Source organism: Pseudonaja textilis, chromosome 17 (genome assembly GCF_049901715.1).
Source record: "Pseudonaja textilis isolate UNSWEBS1 chromosome 17, rPseTex1.2, whole genome shotgun sequence".
Taxonomy (NCBI): Eukaryota; Metazoa; Chordata; class Lepidosauria; order Squamata; family Elapidae; genus Pseudonaja; species Pseudonaja textilis.
Genome location: NC_142006.1, coordinates 6,393,396 through 6,418,327, shown reverse-complemented (window position 1 = coordinate 6,418,327; position 24,932 = coordinate 6,393,396). Strand labels below are relative to the sequence as shown.

General features: G+C 46.6%; 3 protein-coding genes across 7 annotated transcripts; 2 read left to right on the top strand and 1 right to left on the bottom strand.

Annotated features, from left to right (window-relative positions):
* Positions 1 to 791: 791 nt before the first annotated feature.
* Positions 792 to 11,344, top strand: KYAT1 (kynurenine aminotransferase 1). 4 transcript variants are annotated; one of them, XM_026712473.2, is made up of 15 exons: positions 792 to 1,059; positions 2,570 to 2,675; positions 4,234 to 4,292; positions 4,509 to 4,659; positions 5,528 to 5,677; positions 6,255 to 6,341; positions 6,877 to 7,005; positions 7,354 to 7,474; positions 7,618 to 7,694; positions 8,212 to 8,301; positions 9,473 to 9,659; positions 9,767 to 9,834; positions 10,421 to 10,507; positions 10,926 to 11,022; positions 11,152 to 11,344. In XM_026712473.2, exons 1-14 carry the CDS (start codon positions 1,034 to 1,036, stop codon positions 10,992 to 10,994), a joined length of 1,407 nt encoding a protein of 468 aa, XP_026568258.2. In that variant the 5' UTR covers positions 792 to 1,033; the 3' UTR covers positions 10,995 to 11,022; positions 11,152 to 11,344. The 4 variants fall into 4 exon arrangements, with proteins under 4 accessions (XP_026568258.2, XP_087770437.1, XP_087770436.1 ...); XM_087914309.1 differs by having other exon boundaries at positions 925 to 1,059; positions 9,470 to 9,659; XM_087914311.1 differs by lacking the exon at positions 2,570 to 2,675 and having other exon boundaries at positions 847 to 1,059.
* Positions 11,345 to 12,578: 1,234 nt separating this feature from the next.
* Positions 12,579 to 21,751, top strand: SPOUT1 (SPOUT domain containing methyltransferase 1). 2 transcript variants are annotated; one of them, XM_087914313.1, is made up of 12 exons: positions 12,579 to 12,665; positions 13,803 to 13,845; positions 14,395 to 14,511; positions 15,239 to 15,398; positions 15,597 to 15,686; positions 16,468 to 16,517; positions 17,613 to 17,743; positions 18,722 to 18,794; positions 18,877 to 18,975; positions 19,288 to 19,390; positions 20,349 to 20,496; positions 21,116 to 21,751. In XM_087914313.1, exons 1-12 carry the CDS (start codon positions 12,630 to 12,632, stop codon positions 21,191 to 21,193), a joined length of 1,128 nt encoding a protein of 375 aa, XP_087770439.1. In that variant the 5' UTR covers positions 12,579 to 12,629; the 3' UTR covers positions 21,194 to 21,751. The 2 variants fall into 2 exon arrangements, with proteins under 2 accessions (XP_087770439.1, XP_087770440.1); XM_087914314.1 differs by lacking the exon at positions 12,579 to 12,665 and adding an exon at positions 13,472 to 13,614.
* Positions 21,752 to 21,993: 242 nt separating this feature from the next.
* On the bottom strand, positions 21,994 to 24,489 carry ENDOG (endonuclease G). Its single transcript, XM_026712269.2, has 3 exons — positions 23,914 to 24,489; positions 23,249 to 23,358; positions 21,994 to 22,901 (listed from the first exon to the last, which is right to left on the bottom strand). Exons 1-3 carry the CDS (start codon positions 24,409 to 24,411, stop codon positions 22,616 to 22,618), a joined length of 894 nt encoding a protein of 297 aa, XP_026568054.1. The 5' UTR covers positions 24,412 to 24,489; the 3' UTR covers positions 21,994 to 22,615.
* Positions 24,490 to 24,932: the final 443 nt, after the last annotated feature.

Genomic DNA, 24,932 nt, shown 5'->3' with positions numbered 1-24,932 from the left:
TGTCCTCACAAAACAAATAAACAAATAGACAAAAATAAATAAACAAACAAACAAACAATAAGCAAACAAATATTAAACAAATAAACAAATAAATAAATATGCATAAATAAATATGCACAGGGACCAAGGGGCCAAGATCAATAGTCTTCTGCAGGCAAGATTGGGGCTTCAGTGAATTCAGACGGATTTTTTTTCCTCACCTCCCTTTGCTTTGCAACCCTTCATTTAGTAACGGTTCCAAATTACAACAGCTCTGAAGAAAAGACCTACGGCTGCTTTTCACACTTAACGACCGTTGCAGCATCGTTCCCCATGGTCACTTGAGACTTTCAAGAATAGATTGGACTGCCATTTGTCAGAAATGGTGTAGGGTTTCCTGCTTGGGCGGGGGAGGTTGGACTAGATGACCTATAAGGTCCCTTCCAACTCTGATTATCTGGTCACGGGATCAAAATTCAGACGCTTGGCAACGGGTTCATACTTATGACCATGGCTATATCACAGGGTTATGACCTTCTGAACAAGCAAAGTCAATGGGGAGGCCGTACTCTTTAACGGCCGGGTTACTAATTTATCGACTGCAGTGACTCAACAACTTTGGCAAGGAAGGTTGTAAAATGGGGCAAAGCTCACTTAACAAGTGTCTCACTTAACAACAGAAATTTTGGCCTCAGTTGTGGTTGTAAGTGAAGGACTACCTGTGATTTATAAGGAACTGGCTCAGTCGAAACTGACCAAACCCTGATTTGTGGCCAAACAAAAGAAGCGCACACACACACACACACACACACACACACACACACACACACACTCTCACACTCTCCTGCAATTCACCCAACCAGCTGCAACTCACTCACATGGCTTAATGTGCCAAATGGAAGCGCATGGCCATCTCAAACACACGCCTATTTTTAAATGCAGCCAAGTGACTTTTCTGGTTGGCTGGCAGTTCTTTTATCCCTCCACTAGAAAAGGGGAACGAATCAGCTGTTGGAAGAAGCTGCTTTTCGGCTCAGACCAGGAAGGATGGTAGATGTCCTGTTGTGAGAAAGCAAAACTGTAAGTGTCTTTTGACCATTTTTTTTTTTGTGGCTTAGAGGTCTTCTTGCCAGCTGCGGCTTTCGGGCAAGGTTTCCACCTCTGGAATCACATGGTGGCTGAATTAATAATCCTCTTTCAAAGGTTCGGCTGTGATACGACAAATATACTATTAACAGAAAAGAGCATTTGTAACACAATGGAAAGAGTCAGAGGTCAATGGTTTTCCCTCTCTCTCTCTCTCTCTCTCTCTCTCTCTCTCACACACACACACACACACACACACATCCTGTTTCAGCCTTCTCTGGGAAGGAATAATTAAGTTTAATTTACCTGGGAAGCGTGTTGTGCAAATTTGGTGACTTTGTTGAAGCTTTCCAGAGCCAGTTGCAATAATCTAGATATGGCAGGTAAGAATTTGGTGGGTTTTCTATTCTGGCTTTTAGATTGCCTGGATTTTTTGCAGCTCCGATCTGGCTGATTGTATTGTTTCCTCTTAAGCTGTTTATTATTCTTTCTTGTTTTTCACTCTAAGCTTCCTTTATTTTTCCTTTTGGGGTATTGTTTTGTAGGCTGGATAATCTGTAACTGATCTCAGGCTGGTTAGCGATAAGGGAAATGAATCAAGAACCTTAAGACTATTCAGAAAGTGTAATGGTTAATCAGCATGTTAATCAGTTGCTACAGACCCAACTAAAGTTTCTCAACCTTGTCAGCCGTAAAGATGTGTGGACTTCAAATCCCAGGTCAGCCTGAGGAATTCTGGGGGGTTCCACACTTCTGAGACTGGGGGATTCTGGGAGTTGAAGTCTACACGCCTTAAAGTGGCTGAGAATGAGAAATCCTGGTTTAATTAGTACCTCTAGCCTTCTTGGAACTGCTGAAAGGACTGTATTGTAGACAGGCGAGAGAGGTAGTGTATTCCCCCTCTTTTGACATAGATGGGCTCTTTGGCCCCTCTTTTAAATCAATTATCCTCTCTAACTTTCCATCCCGCCCACACACATCCTGTCCTTCCATTTTCATCACAATTGATGAAGCTTCTTGGGTGAGAAGAGAAACCACCTCCTCCTCCTCTTCCTTCTTCTTCTTCCCCTCCTCCTCCTCCTTCTTCAAAGAAAAAAACAGCCCAGTTGCCTTTTGAAGAAGAAAAAAGAGCATTTGAGATCCCTTGGTATGCACAGAAGACTTTCTCCAACACCAAAGTTCAAGAGCATCCACATTTTTGTCCCAACTCCAGAGTAATTTCTTCTCGCTTTACTAAACCAGGGTTAAACTAACAATGGTTGGTTGGTGTGCAAATTATGGTTGGTTAGTGTGCCAACCTGGCCTTAGAAAGGTTGAACCACAGGTGCCTTGTGGGAGGATATCGTGGCCAAAAAGAGGAATCCCAACTCAACCGTTGAAGCAAATGTGGGTTTTTGCTTTTTTTTGTTCCTGTTAACGGCCCAAATCCATTTCAAGAGGAGGAGATCTCACTATGCGGAGCATTAAACGTTTATTTTGTTTTCTTTTATTTATTCATGAAAAGGTGCAGAGCTCTCTGGACAGCCAGCTGGCCTTGTCGTGGCCTGCTTTTGATTCATGGTCTGTGGAGAACAACTCCGTGTTTTTACTTTGGCTACTATCATACCAAGGTAGGAAGCACAACTGATCGACCCATGGTTTAGTAGCTAGGATTTTTTGCCTCGAGGACAAGCCTCCAAACTTGGTAACTTTGAGATGTGTGAGCTTCGACTCCCAGAATTCCCTAGCCGGCTGGGGAATTCTGGGAGTTGAAGTTCATACATCTCAAAGTTGCCACGTTTGGAGACTGCTGGCCTAGAACATGAGGTTCCACACGCAAGCAGAGAGCTGGCACAGCCGGGAAAAATGTTTCCCTCCCTGCCACCTTAACTCAGATAGGTGCGTTGTAATTCCCTGCACACAGAGAACTAGCACATCAGGTGGGGGGGAAAATGCAGCCTTCCTGTCTGAGGCACTAACTTTCTCTTCATAGTTTTTCTGTAGAAATTGAGGAGGAAAGCAGGAAAAAAAAAAAGCTGCTTTCTGCCCGGTCGTTTGGAATTGGGCAGCATTTAATACAACGTTATTATTCATTTGCAAAATGGAAGAGTTAAGAGAGGAGTGCATTGTGCAAGAGAGAGAAAATAATCCTGTGTCTGTTGCAGTTTTTGCTTAATTGTTTGTCTAAAGTCTGAAGTGTTGTAAGAAGATTAAGAATCAGCGGCTGAAACTGAGCAGGCTTGCCTTTCCACTGGGGCCATGTTGAAAGAGCCATGCAACTTCTTCAAAGTTTTCTCCCCTTTCAAAGGAGGTTGTGAAGTTCTCCCCTGTGTGTGTAAGAGAGTGTTTGTGAGCTGCTTCTGGTTGTTCTGGATGCCTGGGGTGTCTTCTGTGTGACACAGGTTTGTGTTCTTCTGGGTTGCTGGCTCTTTTCATTCCTCGATCTGAAAACAAAAACAAAAACCCAAACCCTGAGATATTTCCTGGTAACTGAAGCGTGGGAGAAACAGGACTTGTGCAACATAAGGAATTAACGCTTGCGCACTTTCCCTAGACAGAACACACTCAGAAGTTCTGTTGAATCTCTCTGGAATTTTCCTTGGCTCAGATTTCCTTCCAGGTTTTTTCCTGACTTTTCAGGAGGGCCTCTCCCTTGCATCTCTGAGTGGTCTCCTTTCTGGTCTCCTTTCTCAGGGTTACCAGCACTGGTTCGGCTTCCAGGGATCAGCTCCAGTTGCCAGAAAGGGAAAAACAAACTACAGGCAGTCAGTCCTCTGTTTACGACCAAAACTGGGGCCAGAATTTCTGCTGCTAAGCAAGATGGCAGTTAAGCAAGTCACGCCAGATTGACATTTTTTTTAAAAAAATAAGGTTGTTAAGCAAGTCATTGCAGTTGTTATGCAAGTCATGCTGTTGTTAAGGGAACCCGGCTTTCCCCATAGACCTTTGTTTGATGAGGAAGATCACACAAGATCTGGGAGGATGCAAACATCTTAAAATACGTGCTCCAAAGACCCAAATGTTGATTATGTGACTGCAGGGATGCTGCAACAATCGTTAAGTATGAGGACTTTTTTCAGCACTGTCATAACTTTGAACGGTCGTAAGTCAAGGACTTCTTGAAGAGCCGGGACTGGTCAGCCTAAGGTATCGTTTTATTCATGATTAATGACTTTTTTTTTAATCCAGGACGAAATGGCCAAGGCAATTCAGGCTCGGCGGCTGGAAGGCCTGGACCAGAATATCTGGTAGGCAGTTTGTAATTTGCTTCTTTGGGAAAGCGATGGGTTAGAATCTCCCCGGGACCCTCTGAGGTGCCCAAAAAATCCAAATTATTTGTCAGAGTTGGAAGACATTTGCAAAAGATGTAAAATCATCCCAGTTTTCTCGTTCTCGTTTTTTATTACTTCATCATTAGACCAAAGTTATCTCAATTTTTTTAAAATGATTTTTTATCTCTTTAGGGTGGAATTTTCCCGCCTAGCAGCTACTCACAAGGCAGTGAATTTGGGCCAAGGTTTCCCCAATTTCTCCCCGCCAGATTTCATCAAGAAAGCCTACGTGGAAGCGATCAGCGGAGAAAACACCACGCTGCACCAATACACGCAGGCCTTTGTACGTGAAACACCTGCCTTTTCCCGCACCCATTGCGTACTGCCAAAAACTTTGTTTCTTGTGAATCGCTTGGAGCAAAGTTGAGGCATGGTGGTTTGTTCGCCAACTTTAAACTGCAAATCACTAACAGGCAGGAGTAGGATTCTACCTGGTCGGTCCGGTTCCATAGAACCGGTTGTTGTGATTTTGCCCAGTTGTCAGCTTTGAAATTCAGCTGCCACATTTCTTTTTAGAGAATTAGAGGAGTTGAAAAGTTCAAGGTAATTATTCTGGGTATCGTATTAAGAATTTCCAGTTGCAGTTAATTGGTTCTCATGATTTATGAAGTGTAGAAGTGGGAGGAGAGAAGGTGGATTCTGTGTAACCGGTGAAAAAACTTTCACTCGGGAAATAACTGTCAAGCATCCAGAAAGTATCCATGATATGAATCACTCCGAGACATCTCTCCAATTGATTTATTAGGAACAGATCTGGCATGTCAAAAGCAATTTCCCAAGTGAAAGTGCACGTTACACAGAACCCACCTTCTCTCCTCCCACTTCTACACTTCATAAATTTGAGGTAGTCCTCGAATTACGGCCAGCCTCTTCATGAAGATGCAAAGTTACAACAGGTCTCCGCAGGGCTACCTGCGATCCAGGTTTGAAATTCCAACAGTCACACATACCCCACCCCCCTATCACGATCATGTGACTTCCTTTTGGGCACTCAGCCTCCGGCAAATATTTAGGATCATTTGTAGCATCCAGCAGTCCCAAAGATGTTACCAAAGATGTCTCTTTGCTGGAAACTAGACTTTGGCTTTACGCTTTTGATCCCAACAGGAAAAGGATGTTTTCACAACGTCTGTTCTTTTTTTCTCCCCCAGGGGCATCCGCGATTGGTGGAAATCCTGGCTCGTTTTTTTGGGAAGTTGCTCCAGCGAGACCTGGACCCTCGGAAGAACGTGATGGTGACAGTGGGGGCATACGAAGCGCTCTTTTGCTGCTTCCAGGCCCTGGTGGACGAGGGAGACGAGGTGATTAACGCGGGATAAGGACTGACTGGGTGGAGAGGGGAGGGACGCGTGGAGAGGGGCAGGGCCAGACAGGGGCGCGATTTCCTGCTTCTCTGAACTGCACAGAATCATAACAACCAGCTCTATAGAACCGGTCCAAACCGTTAGAACCGGTCCACCGCTGGAACCCATCCTCCTTCAGTGAAGTGGGGGAGGGTTTTTTTTTCCCAGGGTTTTAATCATGGTGGGCAGCAGATACAGCTTGCCTGTTGAAGGAGGCATCTCAGCTCCTGTTATTGGGTTTCATTTGGTCAAGTTGGCAATTGCTTCTCCCATGCTGTCCCCCTTCCCAGAATGCATGGACTTCAACTCCCAGAATTCCCTTGCCGTGGTTTTTCCAGTGCTGAGGATTCTGGGAATGGAAGGGTCCTTCCGGCTGTGTGAATATCAACTCCCAGAAATCCCCCGGCTGCTAGGGTGTCTGAAAGTGGGTAAACTTGGGAGCCTCAAAGCCATCTCTGTGTTAGAGCACATTTGTGTGATAACAGGCCGGTCCTTGATTCCATGAAATGCCAAGTCCCCTCTTGCCTTTCTCTAGGTGATTATCATCGAGCCGTACTTTGACTGCTATGAACCCATGACCAGAATGGCAGGCGGGAAACCTGTCTTTGTACCCCTACGGCTGGTGAGTGAGTGCCCACTAACGGGTCATCGAAACAAGGAAGGGAAGGAGGACACGTTTCAAATTTAAGGGCATTGATGGTCTGTGGGAAAGACCTTGGGAGTTTGCCAAGGGAACAGATAAGATCTTGGCTGCTGAGCCCTCAGCTTTATAATGGGTGGAGAAAGAGGCTGAGAAGGGCGCCTCCCTAGTTTCTCAGGCTGTAAAAGAGACAGTGGAAGATTTGTACTTTCAGACTTGCCAAATTCTGTTACGATACAGTACAGTTAGATCATCCAGTTGTGATTCCTCTCGGGTTTAAACCCACAAGGCCAAGATCAGGGTTGCAAGACATCCTTTGTTTTTGTTCTCGGGGAAAATGCCGTAGCCTCAAGCTGTGTGGCTTTTCCCAGAATTCCTCTGGGGTTTATGTGACAGATCCTGGGCAGTAAAATGCTCCCTTCCCCTGTTTTTTTTATTTCATTGAAAGGATCTAAATTAAATTAACGAATCTGAGGGGTACCAGGTCATTCACCAATGTCCATTTTCTCTCCTCCAGAAGGTTGCCAAAAGTAGAAAGCTGGCATCCAGCCGAGACTGGCAACTCGATCCGGACGAATTGGAAGCAGCATTCACCAAACAAACCAAAGTCCTAGTTTTGAATTCTCCCAACAACCCTTTGGGGAAGGTAATGATGTTTTCTGCCATTGCAATATGCCCATCGGGGGATATTTAAATCATAGAATCCTAGGGCTGGAAGGGACATTGGAGGTCCTCTAGTCCAACCCCCTGCCCAAGGTGGAGACCTGGCTTATACCATGTCAGACAGATGGATGTCCAATTTCTTCTTAAAAGCCTCCGTGTTGCAGTACCCAGAAATTCTGGAGTCTTTACCCGTTTCCTTTTTATCAAATGAAGAAGCTGGAAGCTGAGCACTATTGCAGCCTCTGGGCCACGGCCAGCCTACCTGCCAGGTTTGTTGTGACAGTTGCATCTCAGAGGGAACCAACTGCCTGTCCCTTCGTGCCCTGTGCAGGTTTTCAGCCGGGTAGAAATGGCGCACATCGCGGAGCTGTGCGTGAGGCATGACGTGGTCTGCTTCAGCGACGAAGTCTACGAGTGGCTGGTTTACGATGGAAATGAGCACGTGAGGATTGGTAAGGTCCATCTGAATCGACCCGATGCCCAGACTCAGGGCTTTCCCCACTAACGTTGCCACCTGTATTCCCAATTCTTTACACAGAGTCTTCCTGGGTGAAAGGGAGATGGGATGTTCATTTCTTTTCTCTGTGTTTGACAGCCACTTTGCCAGGAATGTGGGAGCGGACGGTGACCATTAGCAGCGCTGGCAAATCCTTCAGTGCCACGGGATGGAAGGTGAGGGATCTGGCGTGGCAGGAGCCACACCTGAGCTTTCGCCTCTTTAGGCAGGGTTTTCCGCACAAGAAGGTCTTTCGGCTTGATGTTTAGCGACTTGCTCTCCGTTAAATACAGAAAGATATAGATCTGCAGGTAGTCCTTGACTTACGACCACAATTGGGTTCCAAATCTCCATCACTAAGCGAGACAGCTGCTAAGTGAGTTTTGCCCCTTTTACTCAGCAACAGTCGTAAATATGAGCCAAGCCTCTGAATTTTGACCCCTGTGACCATGGGAGGCTGCAGTGGTTGTGTGGAAAACAATCCTAAATCACTGTTTTCTGTGCCGTTTGTTCACTAAAGAAGCGGTTGTAAGTCAAGATCTACACACCCAAAGACACATTCATAGTACACACTCTTCAACATTTTTTTTAACGGCAGAATTAGCTGTTGACTTAGCAGTAGAATAGCTGAGGATGGGAAAAGGAAATACAAAGAGATTCAAAATAATTACCTGTCCTCTTTCCTCTCGACAGGTCGGCTGGGCCATCGGGCCCGATCGCCTCTTAAAGCACCTAAGAACTGTTCACCAAAATTCGATCTACCACTGTGCCACAGCGGCTCAGGTAAGAGGACAGGGCCACAGGGAGCGTGGCATTCACACCACCGGGTTCACCCAGCTGCCAATCAGCCCATTGATGGGGTTTGCACGGTGGGCTAAAACCATCTGCTAAAAACCAAGCCGAGCAGATTCACACCATGTGATGGTTGCAGGAGCCATAACAAATCACAGATAATTGATCACTCAGGACTAGGAACGGACAAGGAGCTCTACAGAGATCCTAAAGGTTAACTGATCCTAATCATCCATCCATCATTTATGGACTCCCTTTTGATCCCCAGACATTTATCAGCCTCTTCGACTGGACCATCGAGTCTTAGGAATTAGTACTGAGCCCTTTGGGGATCCCTGCACTAAGATCCTCTGGCCAAAGTTTTCTCAATCATCCTTCTAATCGTCGGCCGAAGTTGCCTCCAGTTTTTTATGTATGATGTATTTATTACCTGTAACCTATAACCTATTGTCTATTAAGTATTATCATTGTCTGTTATCTATTATCTGTTGGCTGTTGTTTATCCATTATCAAAGTATTATCTATCTATCCATCCACCCACCTACCTACCTAATTATCTGTCTATTATCTGATCTATTCCAAGGGTCTTCAAACTTGACAACTTTAAGATGTGTGGACTTCAACTCCCAGAATTCCTCCTCCAGTCATGTTAGCTCAGGAATTCTGGGAGTTGAAGTCCACAAGTCTTAAAGTTGCCAAGTTTTAAGACCCTTGATCTATTCAATATCTTTCTTTCTTTCTTTTCTTTCTTTTCTTTCTTTCTTTCTTTTCTTTCTTTCTTTCTTTCTTTCTTTCTTTCTTTCTTTCTTTCTTTCTTTCTTTCTTTCTTTCTTTCTATCTATCTATCTATCCATCCATCATATCATCCATCCATCCATCCATCCATCCATCTTATTATCTGTATATTATCTATTATCTATTCAATATCTGTCTATTATCTATCTATCTATCTATCTATCTATCTATCTATCTATCTATCTATCTATCTATCTATCATCGTCTATTATCGAGGTGGCCGAAGATCCCTGAGTTCCACTCACCATCCTCTTTCCCAAGCTCCGAAAAGCCCACTGTCCATGGCTTGTTCAATAAATTTGCTGCTTTCACCACCGGACGCTGGCTTGCTGCTCCATCGTTCCCTCTTTCGCCTTTGCTCCAGCAGGAGGCCGTGGCTTATGGGCTTGAAGAAGAGCTGGAGCGCCTCGGGAAGCCCGAGAGCTACTTTGTGCAGCTGCCCAAAGAGCTTCAGCGGAAACGGGATCTGCTGGTGGACAGCCTGGTCTTGGCGGGCATGAATCCTATCCTGCCAGAGGGCACCTACTTCCTGATGGCCGACCTCTCAACGTTTAGTGAGTTTGCCTCCAGCCACGCCCAAAGTCCTGGGGACGATAGGAACTTTAGCAAAGACCTGCAAAGACCCAGCTGAGGTTGCCACGTCCTTTGTCTTCTCTTCCAGAAATCGATTTGCCGCCTTCGGAAGAACCCTACGATTTTCGTTTTGCAAAATGGATGATCGAGAACAAGGTGAGTGGAGAATGCGAGGCTCTAAAGCGGGGTCTCTCTGAGCACCAAGGACCCCTCATTTCAACCCTGAGCCCCACTCCTTTAACCTCAAACTATCCACTATTGACCTCACCCCATTCCTAAGAGGTCTGTAAGGGGGCGTGCATAAGTGCACCATTGTGCCTCCCGTCCCTGTCCTATTGTCCCCATTTATTCGTACCTATTTCCTGTATTCTTACTCATGTTTATTCTTATACCTATTATCTTGTAAGCGATTGACAAACCAAATAAATAAATAAAATAAAAAATAAAGGAAGGAAGGAAGGGGGAGGAAGAAGAACAGGAAAGGGGAAGGAAGGAAGGAAGGAAGGAAGGAAGGAAGGAAGGAAGGAGAGAAAAGGGAGGGAGGAGAGAAAAGAAGGGAGGGAGCTGGAGGAAGGAAGGAAGGAAGGAAGGAAGGAAGGAAGGAAGGAAGGAAAGGAAAGGAAAGGAAAGGAAAGGAAAGGAAAGGAAAGGAAAGGAGAGAATATTGATTCCTAAGAGGTCTGTAAGGGGTGTGCATAGATTTTGCTTCTTGTGTTGAATTTTTTCATGTCTTTCACTACAGCGGCTGGCTTCCATTCCTGTCTCTGCTTTCTACAGTCCCCCGCAAAAGAAGAATTTTGACCATTTTCTGCGTTTCTGCTTTGCAAAGGTGAAGTATCCGGGCTTCAGCGAAGGATATTTAAAAGTTACTTTTGAAGTCTGGCTTTTAAAGCAGATTAGAAAGAAGGATCTTCTTGGAACTGTGGGTTATTTTTACTACCATGCATATCCACGTACTATACAGGTAGTCCTCAACTTGCAAATAACTCATTTAGCGACCAGTTACAAGGGCAGTGGAAAAAAGTGACCTACAACTGACCATTCCTCACACTTATGACTGTTGCAATATTTCCATGGTCAAATGATCAAAATCTTCCCTTCCCCTTTTCACCCATTTCCTTTCTCCTTTCCCTTATCCTATCCTAATCTTGCTTCATGTTTAATTGATCACTTTTAAAAAATAATGATTCAATTAAAAAAAAAATTATTTTTTAAAAGCTCATCTTTTTTTCCTTTCAATCTTTTAGGAGGACTCGACCTTGAAAGCCGCCGGGGACATCTTAAAGGAGTGGAGCCAGGAAAGGCAAAACCAGTGATGCATCAGCTACGGGGAAAGAAGCGGAGGCAAGTTTTGGGGTGTTGGCTGCCTGCCCTACGAGGAGACTGGCTTCCTGGGCCATTTGCAACGCAAGGCCGGCAAGTCTTCAGCAACGGAGGGTTTGACATTGATTTCCTTTCCTCCTCGCTCTGCAGGGTCTATGAGGCTCCTGGCCAGATGTTCTTCCCGAAATTTGAGCAATATTTGAGGAAGAGGGTTGCCACTCATTCCAGTGGTGAAGCAGCTGTGTGTCAAAGAATATCCACACCCCTGGACATGCTGAAAACCTCCCAGGGGTTCCTACTTTCTCAGGGTGGTCACATTTGAATTAAAGTTGCACTCCCTGTTGTTTGTCTGCAAAGTTTTTGTTGTTCCCAGCGATGTGTAGAAATTCTAGGGTAGGAAGGGACCGTCAAACTCACGCACAGAGCAACCATTTGGGGACGCTGGGCTCCCCTCTCATACCCACAATCGATTTGGTTGTCTGCCAGACCATAATAGGCAGCATGAACCACGCATTGCTTGGATGCATCAACAGAAGAGGTTCTGCTCCCCCGTTCACGGTTACATGAACAACTTTGCAACGGTTTCATGGTGCGCTAGGTCCAAATGAACCCGAGTTATTTCAGCCAGGCTCACACCACCATGCGCTGTCAGAAGGTTGCTTGAAACCTGGCCATTGAACCAAGGGGCGTCTTCAATACACTCTTGGCACGGACGTATTTTTTTTAACCTGAGGTTTCAATATCCTATCCAAGTAACTTTGAAATGTTACTTGGAGTTAGGTCAAGGTTAGTCTTTGCTTCACAAAATGCAGAGCAAGAGAACCATTGAGGGGAAGGAGTGTTCTTTTCTTATTTTAAGTGTTTCTCTTATTGAATACAAAGGAGCACACACACAACGAAATAGCTAAAAGGAGTTTAAAAGAAACCATGGGCCGATTAATTACAGAAAAACTGCCTTAAAATCTACTGGGACAGCAGAAAGAGAGAGAGAGGAAGAGAGAGAGAGAGAGAGAGAGAAAGAAAGAAAGAAAGAAAGAAAGAAAGAAAGAAAGAAAGAAAGAAAGAAAGAAAGAAAGAAAGAAAGAAGGAGGGAGGGAGGGAGGGAGGGAGGGGAGGGAAGGAAGGAAGGAAGGAAGGAAGGAAAGAAAGAAAGAAAGAAAGAAAGAAAGAAAGAAAGAAAGAAAGAAAGAAAGAAAGAAAAAGAAAGAAAGAGAAAGAAATAAATCATTATCTTTAAATGTCGTACCTGATGATTCTTGACTCTCGACGAATGTCTCTTTTCTTTTATGTACACTGTGTCCAACCACATTTGGCCAATAAAAAGAATTCTGTTCTTTAAAAAAGGAAAAGTTGGGAGAGAGTGAGAGAAAGAAAAAAAGAAAAATGAGGGAGAAGGAGGGAGGGAGAAAGAAAAAGGGAAAAGAAAGGAAGAGGACAAAAAATAGAGGGGAAAGGAAGGGGGGGGGAAAATGGAAGAGAAGAAAGGATAAAAACCAACCTCGCGAATTCCCACCTGTGCAGCCGGATGGCCCCTTCTCTACCTTTTCATTAGTTTGTGGCTCCTTCTCGCCCCACCCAATCAGCGGCCGCCTCCGGAAGTTGCCGGCCCGGGATTGGCTGGCTGAAACATGGCGGAGCGCAGCGGGGCGAAGCGGCTGCGGGAGGTGCGCGTGGGGCTGTTGCAATGGTCCCGGGCCATGCGGGGGGGCAGGGGGGGTGCCTGGGCTGGTAGACTCCTCCTGGGAATGGAGGTTCCTTCCATGCGCTGGCGCTGGGCGAAGAGATTCATGCCGGCGTTTGAATTCTCTTTGCTGAGAATTTGCAAAAATGGATTTTTGATTGATTGCAAAAATGGATTGGAAAAAAAGATGATGCAAAAATGGATATTTGATTGATTGATTTGATTTGATTTGCAAAACTTTACCAGCCCCGATGGGGAGGCTGGTTATCCTCTGCCCGTTGGGGGTGGAGGATGACAAGGCTTTTGGCGCGGATTGCATCCCGGAGGTTTAACTGTCCGCCGCCGCCGCATCCGTTGTTGGCCGTGGACGATGGACCTTGTAGTTGGCCCAGTTGAAGGGCAGGGAGGCGGCGAGCTAATTGTGCCACTGTGAGGCAGGGAGGTGGGTCCATTCTAGAGGGTTGGGGTGGTGGGTGAGTTTGGACTCACACAACCTCTGAGCCCAGGCGAAAGTGGGTTGGCAGGCTGTGGGGTCGGAGTGCTTTGGGAACCCAGGGTTGTACCGGTATGAAGGGTGAATTAGGCCCTTTGTGGGTCCTAATTTTCGATCCAAACCTCATCCTGTTTAATTATTTGGACATCCCATGTAATGCAAACACACCCATTCAATGATTACATTCCTTCTTCCCTTCTTGCCCTTTTGCCTTCCTCTCTTAACCTTCTTCCTTCTGTCCCTTTCTTTATTCAATTTTTATCCCGCCTTTATTATTTTATATTTTTGCTCTTTTAACCTGGGTTGAGCCTGTTTTTGTGAACCCATCTTAAGAGGTGGGGTGGGGTGGGGGAAAGGTTTCAAGTTTTCCGTTTTCTACACCGGGTAGGTTAGCCAAACGGAGACTTTTAAAGGATTTTGAATGGTAGAGAAGAGATCGGTAAGAAATACAATCAATCTGTGTTTTTCATACTTGAAAAGCCGATTAAGAAGAGGCAGCCCTGTCGTGGTGGGGTTACAGAAGCAGTTGGGCAGCAGAATACAGGGAACAATTTTGGAAACTTGGGTTTTGCTAGTAAACCAGCGTTTGCCTTCCAAACTTGACAAAATCTCTGCACCGTTTTTTAGGGAAAAGAAGAAAAGATGGATTGGCGCAAATGGAAACAAGAAAGTAAGAACAGATTCTTAAAAGATATTTTTTAGAAAGGGCTCAAGTTTCTACAATATTTATGCCATAAAACTAGAAGGCTAAAATCTTTAGAGCTAGAAACTTTGAATAAGTGATTTTTTCCCCTTTTAAAATCTATAATAAAAAGGTGGGGAATTTGCCAGATCCGATTCCAATTCTGTTATCCAAGTCTATACCTGGTTTAGACCCATAGTTAGCTTTACTATGGCTTATTAAATAAAGTACTATTGGCTGGAACCAGACACATTTCAGCCCAAGTTAACCCAATCAAAACTAGTACCACATTATTTTATCTTAATTTAATTTGAAAGGAGATTGGTATTTGAATTGATGGCTAGGCCAGCCCATTGCACTAAGCCATGGTTTATCTAGCTATGAATAAACTATTATTGGCTGGGATGGCACAAGAACCCTTGCTCTAAACCAGGGTGCATGAACCACAGTATGCGCGTTTGTTTAACATAATGGAGAATAATGTGATGTTGATGGCTTTTGAGAGCTTGTTTCTTCTCTGTCCGAATTTTGTTTTAGAAAAAGAAGAGAAGAAAAAATGGAAAGAGATAAAACTGTTGAAGAAGCTGGAAAAAGAGAGAGCGCGAGAGCAGATGGAGAAAGAGAGAGAAGAAACGAAACCAACGGAGGAAAAAGGTAGCTGCCAAAATGCAGGAAATCTATTTTGGATATCGGACTAGAATTGGGGAACGAGAAAGGTTGGGTTCAGACAGGCAACTTGGGCTAAGAGTGGTTGAGTGTATTTTCATTGCATGGTGGATTGAGGGTTAATCCAAGTTAGGTTTCTTTTTCTTTTGGTGGCTTATCCTTTTCTTGCCAGTTTATGGATCAGCAGCCCAAAAGCCAGAAACTGAATTAATACAGTAATATTAGATTAGATCAGAAGTCTATGGCTGAGGAATTCTGGGAGTTGAAGTCCACATATCTTAAAGTTGCCAAGTTTGAGGAGTCAGTTTGGAGCAGTGACGAAAAGTTGGCTCAGGAGACAATGAGTTCTAGTCCCACCTTAGGCATGAAAGCTGACTGGGTGACTTGATGCCAATCGGCAGGAGATGGTGAGTTCTAGTCCTGCCTTCGCCAAGAAAGCTAACTGGGTGACCTTGGTGCAATCACCAGGAGTCGGTGAGTTCTAATCCCAGTTTGGGATGAAAGCCAACTGGGTGATTTGGGGTTCTGGGCCTCTTCTTAGCCCAACTCACCTCAGAGGATTGTTGTTGTGGGGAAAGCTGGAGAAGAAAAGAGCATTAAGTAAGTTCAAAAGAAAGAGAAGGAGGGAGGGAAGGAAGAAGAGAGAGAGATGGAGGGAAGGAATGCTTTTTTTTTGGGGGGGTGAGTTTTCCTAATTTCTCTCCCTCTTTCCTAGGGCGGCACTACACAGTCAGTGTGGCTGTTCCTGGTTCGATTCTAAGTAATGCCCAGTCTCCTGAACTGCGGACGTATCTGGCCGGACAGATAGCCCGCGCCTGCGTCATCTTCTGTGTGGACGAAATTGTGGTGTTTGACGAACAAGGAGAAACTTCCAAGTAAGGGGGCGGCCTCCAATCCATTCCGTTTCTGTCCTGTTTTGTGCCACCGGTCGGAGTGGCACAGAGTCAGGCTCTGCGTTGTTACGATGGGGGTTTTTTTTTCCACCCGGGCAAATTTTGAGCCGAGAAATGGCATTTTTACAAAAGGGGCTGCCAGTTCGAGGCACTTGGTGACTTTTAGTGCTTGCCTTCCAGGACCATCGAAGGCAAGTTTGAGGGCATCAGGGGCAAAGGCCAGGCCTGCGTCCAGCTGGCCCGGATCCTTCAGTACCTGGAGTGCCCACAGTAAGTTGCCCTTGCCAAGGTTGTCCAGTTCAAAACGGGACAAAACAAGGTGCAATCGTGACCTTGCGGCCTTTTTGCTTGGTTGGTTACCTACCTACCCATCCATCCATCCATCATCTATATCTATCTCTTTCTACCTTTCTCTATAATCATCTCTGTAGTCTGTCTATCTAGCATCTATCTATCTATCTATCTATCTGCATCTATCGTCTATCAAATCTGTCGCTCTGTCTATCAATCATCTATCTATCATCTATATCTGTCATCTCTCTATCATCTATCACCTATCCATCTATATCTGTCTATAATATCTATCTATCTATCTATCTATCTATCTATCTCATTTCATCTATCCATCCATCCCTCATCTATTTATATCCCACCTTTATTATTTTTATAAGTAACTCAAGGCAGCCGACATCCCTAAGATTCCTTCCTCTTTTGATTCTCCCCGTAACAACCACCCTGTGAGGTGGGCTGGGCTGAGAAATGGACTGGCCCAAAGTCACCCAGCTGGCTTTTGTGCCTAAGATGGGACTAGAACTCAAAGAGTTCAAGAAATATCTTTTTTAAAAATAATGTAATTAATTTCTTATTTGCCTGTGAGCATCAATGGCTTTTCTTCTTTCTTGTTCCCTTTCTTTCTTTGGCTGCTGAATCCCACGTTCGTCTTTTTACTGAGCCAAGAAAGTGCCAGGTGTATCGTTAATTGCTCAACCTGGCATTGGCTTTACCTGCCTGGTTGTCTAAAGGAAACCGACAGCTCTTCTCTCTTGAACAGGTATCTAAGGAAGTCCTTTTTCCCCAAACACCAGGACCTGCAGTTTGCTGGTAAGTCCTGGATTCCTGTTTCCTCAATTAGCGTCACCCAGTTGCTTCAAGATGTGTGGACTTTAGCTCCCAAGAATTCCCCAGCCGGCATAAAACATTGCAAAAACATGATCCTTGTGGCTGCGGGATTTTTTTAATTAAATTTATTTGGCTGCCCATCTTACCTCAGGGTAATTCTAGGTAAAAAGAATAAAACTATACAAAGCCTTTACAATTAGTCCTCGACTTACAACAGTTCATTTAGTGACTGTTCGAAGTTAACTGAAAAGAGTGACTTGCAACCATTGTTCACATTTATGACCATTGCAGCCTCCCCATGGGTCACATGAGCAAAAATCAGGTGGTTGACAACTGGCATGTACTTATGACAGTTGCAGTGTCCCCGGATCCTGTGATGCCCTTTTTGCGAACATCAGACAAGCGAAGTCAATCGGGAAGCCAGATTCACTTAACAGTTGTGATACTAGCTTAACAATTGCAGTGATTCACTTACCAGCTATGGCAAGGAAGTTTGTAAAATGGGGACAATTCAGTTAACAGCAGATCTTAGCCACAGAAATATAAGTTATAAGTGGAGGACTGCTTGTATGAGAAATGGCCCCAAGGCCTGGACTTACTGGACTAAAATGAAAGATTGGATACAAGAAATCACAGGACACTAAGTGGAATTCAAACCGGAGCTATCCCTACTGAGGATAATCAAAAAACCATATCCGAAAAAGATAAATTATATCATACTACATATATTGACAGCGGCCAGAATAGCTTACATGCAAATGTGGAAAGAGCATAAGGTCCCAACGGAAGAATTAATTTTACAAAAAATAGCAGACTGTGCAGACGTGGATATGCTCACACTAAAAATAAGGGGAAAAGGAGAATCTGACTATTACTCAGCTTGGCATAGATGGTACATATGGCTAGAAAAGGAAAAGAAGGATGGATAAAGACTGTATAGAAGAAACCTCAAGAAACTAATAGGTAAATAGGTAGAAAAATAAAATAGATAAATGAAAAATCGCCTTTTTTGTAGAAACGTCTTTTAATATATTTTTTTAAAAAATTCTATTTCTGGTTATACATGGGTCATTTCAGGGCTCTTGAACCCTTTGGATAGTCCACACCATGTCCGAATGGACGAAGAGTCGGAATATCGGGAAGGGGTCGTTCTGGCCCGACCCACCAAGCCTGGCCGAGGCTCTTTCGTGAACTGTGGGATGCGGAAGGTAATTCCCTGGAGGCTGAGCCAGGTCAGAAAAACCGGGGTCTCCAAACTCAGCAACTTTAAGACTTGTGGACTTCAACTCCCAGAATTCCTGAGCTAACAGGGACTGGAGGAGGGATTCTGGGAGTTGGAAGTCCACAAGTCTTAAAGTTGCCAAGTTTGGAGACCTTTGCCCGAGATGAAGGGGGAACATTATGGGGCAGCTGCTCAGCCAATGGCTGGCTGAGTGGGAGGTGCTTATGGGCTGCAACGGGCTAGACAGACGGATGACATGGACGGACAGGCGGCTGGCTGGAGAGAGATGACATGGATAAATGGAGGGAGGGAGAGGATTGACCTCGGAGAGGGAGAAAGAGACAGGCAGGCATGGATGGATAGATGGATGGGCACAGGGGTGGGATTCTACCAGTTCACACCTATTCCCTAGAACCGGTTGTTAACATTCTAAGCAGTTCAGAGAACCGGTTGTTAGAAGAAATTACTGGGCTAATCCTGTAAGGAAGGCAGGAAGGAAACATTCTGGTGTTGCTTACAGAAACTGCCTCTCCGTTAACCCTTATTACATTCTTGGCAGGACTAGACTTCCTGTCTCAGGAACTTCTCTGGAGTTTTTTTCCCCTTCCTTTGCTGGTACTTTGCTTGTGTGGAGTGACCATTCAAAGTTACAATGGCACTGAAAAAAGTGATTTATGACCCTTTTTCACACTTATGACTATTGCAGCATCCCCACAGTCACGAGAGGCCAGGCGAGGAGATGCGTGCCTTGATGTGAGTGATATTGAGTTGGCCACGCCCAGCCAATAACATGACCACCAAGCCAGGCCCAATTAAGCCACACCCTCAGAACTGGTTGTTAAAAATTAGAATCCCACCCCTGGATGGGCAGAAGGATCGATGATGGACAGGCAAGACTGACCGGTTGGTTTGACTGACCCGCCCAGACTAAGCGGTACTCCATGCTATTGGTCTTTTCCTACAGGAGGTTGAGATAGATAAACAATTGGAAGCCGGCCTTCGTGTCACCGTGCGCCTGGGGAAAAAGCAGAACGCAGGTACGGTTTGACAAGTCCTCCGTCTCGCCTTAGAAACTCACATCAAAACTTCTGACCACGTCCGATGCCTTTCCCTTGGCAGAGAGCAAAACGCAGAAGGGTGTCATCGTATCGTCACAAAATCCCCGCACCGTCTCTGGCTTTTACTGGGGCTACAGCGTCCGATTAGCTTCGTGTCTGAGTAAGTCTGCGTTCCCTTTTATCTCTCTCCGTAAAAGTTTTTTTTACTCAAAGCTGGGAAGGGCAGAGACGGAACTGAATGCCAAAGAATGCTTTAAGGGAGACCTCTTGAGAATGAGAAAATATGTTCTTCTTACTTTCCCATTTCTTCATTCCTTCCTTTATCTTTTATTCATTCTTTTATTCTGTCTTTGTCCCTGAAGCTCACCAGTTTATTTTTTTGCATTCAAACTTCGAAGGAATGAACGGTTCTGCCTTGGGGATATCCGAGTGTAAGTTACAAGTTTCAAAAGTCGTCTTTCTTCCCCGCCAGGCGCCGTCTTTGCCGAATCCCCTTTTAAGGATGGCTACGATCTCTCCATTGGAACCTCGGAGCGTGGATCCTCTGTAGATGAAGCCACTCTACCTGCCTTCAGGTAGCCACCGTGAATTTTCGGGCTTACGTTTTATGCTAAACCTGTTGCACGAATTGGGAACGTCCGGCCTAAAAAAAAGAAAATTACTAAGAGAAACAAGATAGCAGTCTTCCAATATTTGAGGGGCTGCCTCAAAGAAGAGGCGGGGGTCAACTTAATTTTCCAAAACACTGGAAAGCAGGACAAGAAGCAACGGATGGAAACTCAACAAGGAGATGAGCAACCGTGGATGAAGAAGAAACTTCCTAACAGTCATGAATGCTAATTAATTAATTGATTAATAAAAGCAATTAATCCAGGCTGTGCGGGAACACAAGGCAGCGCCACCCACATGGCCCGCGGGAACACAAGGCTTGCGTCACTTGCATTGCGAGCACCACGAGGTAGTGAGGGGAGGGGGGAAAGGGCAGAGGGGAAGAACGTGCGCCACTCACCCCACGCGCCTCTCCTGCCCACTGGGGCTGCTTCTTTCCGCTTCTTTCTTCTGCTTTTGGCTGCATGCAAGGAAAGCAGCCAAAGTCTTTCTTTCATTCCGCCACAAATGGAGTCTTTGGGACCCTGCAAGGCCTCCTGCTCCAAGAGGCTGCGCTGGCATTTCTGGCAGAGTTTGGGGGAGAGAAAGAAAGACTTCTGCTGCTTCTGCTGTTTTCCTTGCATGAAGCCAAAAGTCTCTCCCTCTGAGAACGGAGCTGGAGACGGTATCCTGCGATCCCAAATAAAGAATGATCAATCGGAAAATGGGGTGGGAGATTTACCTGCAGACTCTTTGGGGGGGTTTCTCAGGGGGTCTCTGGTCCGTGGGATTTAAAATTACGAGTTTGGTGCTCCCTGCGGTCCAAAATGTTGGCTACCCCCTGGACTAGAAGACCTCTTAAGGTCCCTTCCAACTTGTCTCTGCCCTGCAGGAGCTGAGACAGCCTTCCCCAAACCCCTTTCTCTCTTTTTCTCTTCCTGGTAGCCATGCTTTAATCGTCTTCGGGGGCGTGCAGGGTCTTGAAACCGGAGTGGATGCAGATCCCAACCTGGACGTCAGCGATCCCGGCACCTTGTTTGATTTGTATTTGAATACCTGTCCGGGGCAAGGAAGCCGCACCATCAGGACAGAGGTAAAGTTAGGGTTTGCTACAGGTTACCCCTCCCGTGAAGGGCCCGACTCTCTGGACAGCTTCTCAAAGTGGGGCAGGACTTCCCTGCAGCAACGTTACTCGTTTTAATCCAATCTAGGGGATTCTGGGAGTTGAAGCCCACATGTCTTAAAGCAGCTGCGTTCGCGCTAAAGACAGTCCTCCCTTTATAACCATTGGCAGAGGAGCGGCTCAAAATTACGACGATAGTTTATAAAAAAGACAATCAAACCAGCCTACGGTCGGTCTTCACAGCTATGACCGTCGTCGCCACATCCCGACGGTCAGCTGTTCAAAATTTGAATGCCTGGCAAGTCTCGTATTTTGTGACAGTCGCAGCGTCCCCCGGGGGTGGGTGGGTCATGTGATCCCCTTTTGCGACCAAGGATTCACTTTGCGACGGTGGCAAGAAAGATCATTTAAAAATGGGTCCAAAGTCACTTAAGTTTCTTGCTTAGCAGCAGAAATGTTGGGCTCGGTTGCAATCGTCAGCCGAGGAGTCGCTGTTCCTGGATCCCTGACAGATCCGGCGGGGCGTCATGACAGGAAAAAGAAAAGATCCTTTTTAATCCAGTGGCTGATCTGTCCCGTGTCTTTGTAGGAAGCCCTCCTGGTCTCGCTCTCGGCGCTGAGGCCCAAGATCAACGCAGCGGCTATGAAAGGACCAAGTGCGAACTGAGTGCCCGAAGAAGGAACCAAACGTCAAGGAAAGCGGCTTTGGTTACGGGTTCGGATTCACCCTTGGGTGGGGGAACAAATTTGGAAGCACCAGCCCAGCTGCCCTTACATGTACCAGTTGGGGCATCCTGGGAGGGGGTGTCGAGATGGTGCCCCCTCCCCCCCCCTATGAACCACTGGGGTTTAAGAACAAATTTCTTAAATTTGGCAACTTGACAAGGACTTCAACTCGCAGAATTCTGCAGCTCCTTCAGACCCCCTTCGAAGAGAGGAGGGGGCCGCACTGCATTTGATTTATGTTGGTGTGTTTTTTCATGTTATTTATAACAATAGGGGGGTGGGGGGTTTAGGGGGGGCTGCAACCGCCTCGCTCATCAAAGCAGTGACTAATGAATTGAAATACGAAATGGAAAGATCAGTGGGACGGATAGTGAACTTGATGTGATGTTAAAAGAAGAGAGTTGTAAATGTAATGATGACCGCATAAATGTTGCAGTCTGGAACCACGTTGCTCACGTGAAGAGCTGTGTAAAAAATAATAATAAACTTTTTTATTTTATTTTTTAAAAAGCAGAAACTGCAGTGGAAGCAATGAGGAGGCGAGGCGGTTTCATCGTCTCTGTGGATGGAAAACAATGTTTTTAAAGCCACACTTTGCCTGGGAGAAGGGGGCTGTTCCCCCCCCCACACACACACAAAGTCCCAGTTGTAGTCATAATTGGAGGACTGTGCTTAAAAGCTACAAGGCAGAAGTACAGAGCTGAGCTGGTTTTGAGAAACAAAATTCCAGGACCACCTCCGAGCGATTCTTCTTTGTTTTATTGTGCAAAATGGATCCGAAGGTATCCATTATTTTTTTCCCCTGCCCCAAAATGCAACCCTCAGCCTGAATTTCGGCCAAAAGAGCATCTTGTTTTCCCTGAGATGAGGAGATCACCCTTCTGATTTCCCTCCCCCCCTGGAAAATTTCCCTGGAACTGGACAAATCCTTTAAAAAAACCTTTTTTTTCCTTGCTGTTTCTAAAAGAAACTAAACGCTCTTCCCCTTTTTCACACACTTATCGACCGTTGCGCATCCCTGTGGTCACGTGATCAAAACTCAGTAGGGCCCCTGCGGCTTGGCAGCCAACTCACATTTATGACGGATGCAGAGTTAGGTGATCCCCCGTTTGCCACAAGCAAAATCCACCGGGAAGTCCAGATTAACCAACTTTTTTAACAATGGCAACGATCCGCTTGAAAAAAAAAAACGGCAGCAGGCAACATTGAAAAACGGGGCCAAACCGCCCGAAAGAACTGTCTCGCTTAACAACGGAGATTTGGGGCTCCATTGCAAGGACTACCTCTATTCAGATCCCACTCACGGGGTGGAGGGAGGAGGTTGTTTTGACGGCTGGCAGCCTGCCTCTCTGCGGGGTGGACATCAGGCCGAGCTGCCCGCCGTGATGGCTTTCAATCTGGTGGTCTTCTTCATGATGTTGGGGACAAAGAGAAGGCCCGAGGACCGCTCGATGCTCTCAATGGGGACCAGGAAGCGTTCCAGGGGGATGTTCTCGTCTACGGGTGCGTTGGGCATGACGTAAGACTGCAGCTCCACTTCCCCCTGGGGTTTTTCTAAGATCAGCACCTTGAAGAAGTGGGTGGGGACGGCCACGTGGTTCCGCCCAATGACTTGGTACTTGACGTACATCTTCCCATCCGGCTCCATCCTGTGGAGAGAACCACCGTTACAAACCATCCCAAAAGCCACATGGGTTTCTAGTCCTCGCTGCGTGAATTTGCCTATCAGAGACCCGAACGGGGTATTAGCTCGGTTGTGCTGTGAGGCTGAGTTTTGCCACAGACTTTGCAGGAATACAGAAATTTTATTCGGCGCCCCAATTTTTTTCTATTCCATAGCAAACCAGACGCCTCGCTTTAGGGTCTGCTTGGATCTTTTCGTCAACCTCGTGGTAAAAATTCAAAATGACTTTTTTAAACAGGGCCTTTTCTGTCTGCTCCCACAAGAGATGGGATGGCTACGGGATAGAAAGGGGAAACTGAGGAACACAGGTACCTGGGTAGGAAAAGCGGGCCGGTGCAGACATAAACATTCTGGTGAGTCTTCGTTAAGCTCCGAGAATATTTTTCCAAGTTATTCCAGGCGTTTTGATTTAAATGAGGATTCTAGGAAATCAAAGCCACCAGGTTAAGATAGACGGCGAGAGAGGTCAAACGTTAAACATTCAAAAGTACAGAGGAAGTCCTCGTCTAATATAACTACTGGTTTAGTGACCGGAGTTACAACAGCACTGAAAAAAGTGCCACATGACTATATTTCACACAAGCCTCCCTGTGGTCACATGATCAAAACTCTGACCTTTGGTAACTCATTCATATTTATGACGGTTGCAGCTTCCCAGGGTCATTTGCTCACCTTTAGTGACCTCCTGACAAGCAAAATCCACAGCGGTGAAGCCAGATTCACAACAACCGTGTTATTCACAATTGCACTGATTCACTTAACAACTGTGGAAAGGACGGGTCGTAAAACAGGGCCAACAAATTCAGCTAACGAATGTCTCGGCTAGCAACCGAAATTTGGGGCGGAATTGTTGAAATCCGAGGACTTCTTGACCGGAGGCTGGCAAAAACAGCCTAGTCAATCTAAGTGAGGGGGGCTCTTCCGTTAACTCCGCCTGGGGGTACGGGAGGGCATCCATCCGTTCCCACCCAGCCTACCTGGGGGGCGATGTTGCTCAGGTAGAAGGTGTCCCCCATGGCTTTCTGGCTCCACTTGTGGTTGGCGGAGGCCGCCAGGTGGCCTCGGTCGAAGCCGCTGCCCCGGTAATCCGCGTTGCTGGCGCGGTGATAGGGGTGGATGGAGTCGTCCTCGCGGAAGTCGCAGGCGGCCCGCTCGGAGGAGCCGCGGAGGGCCGCCGCGTCCAGCCGCTCCACCACCCAGAGGGCGCTCCGGGCTCGCGGGTCGTAGCACAGCACGTACGAGTCGCGGCTCCGCAGCTGAGACAGGCCCGGCAGGCCGTACTTGGCCAGCTCGCCGCTGCCGCCGCCGGCCCGGCCCGCCTCCAAGGACGCCGCCGCCACCGGCACGACGGGCAGCCGCGCCAGCAGCCCTTCCGCGGACTCCCGGTTCTGCCCCCGGGACCAGGCGGCGCCCAAGCCCAGCCCGAGAGCCAGCGAGGCCGCCGCGGGCGCCAGGTTGCCCCACCAGCGCTTCATCGTGCCCGCCCGCGGGAGCCGCTCGGCCGATGGAACGCGCCGGGATCAAAGGAATGGAACGTTGGGAGGAAGCAAAGGGATTACAAGGACCGCTTCTTAAAGGGGCAACGGCGCTGAGCGGGTGGGGCCAAGGTGGTGGTGGAGGGGGTTATTGGGGCTTAAGAGAACAAGGACCTTCGCTCCGTGGCGTCTTTTGGGGTAGGAGCTCTGCCTCTGCTTGCACTGCGGACGGCCGAAGGGGTGAAAGTCGAAAAAAACACAAAAACGCATTTTTAAACCACCAACGGGGCAAAATTTGGAAGCGCGGAAAGATCCAGCTTGAAAATCCCCAGCCACCCACGCACCCAGCTCCGATGTCGCCTTGTTCTTTCCACCCAGCCTACCTCACAAGGCTGTTGTGATGGGAAGGAAGCTAATAGAAAGTGGGCACTTTAATCCTCCCAATGACAACCCTGAGAATGAGAACTGCTGGGCATCGGGCATTGCCCCTTTTAAGAAGCGTGCGTGTTCTTTGCACTTTC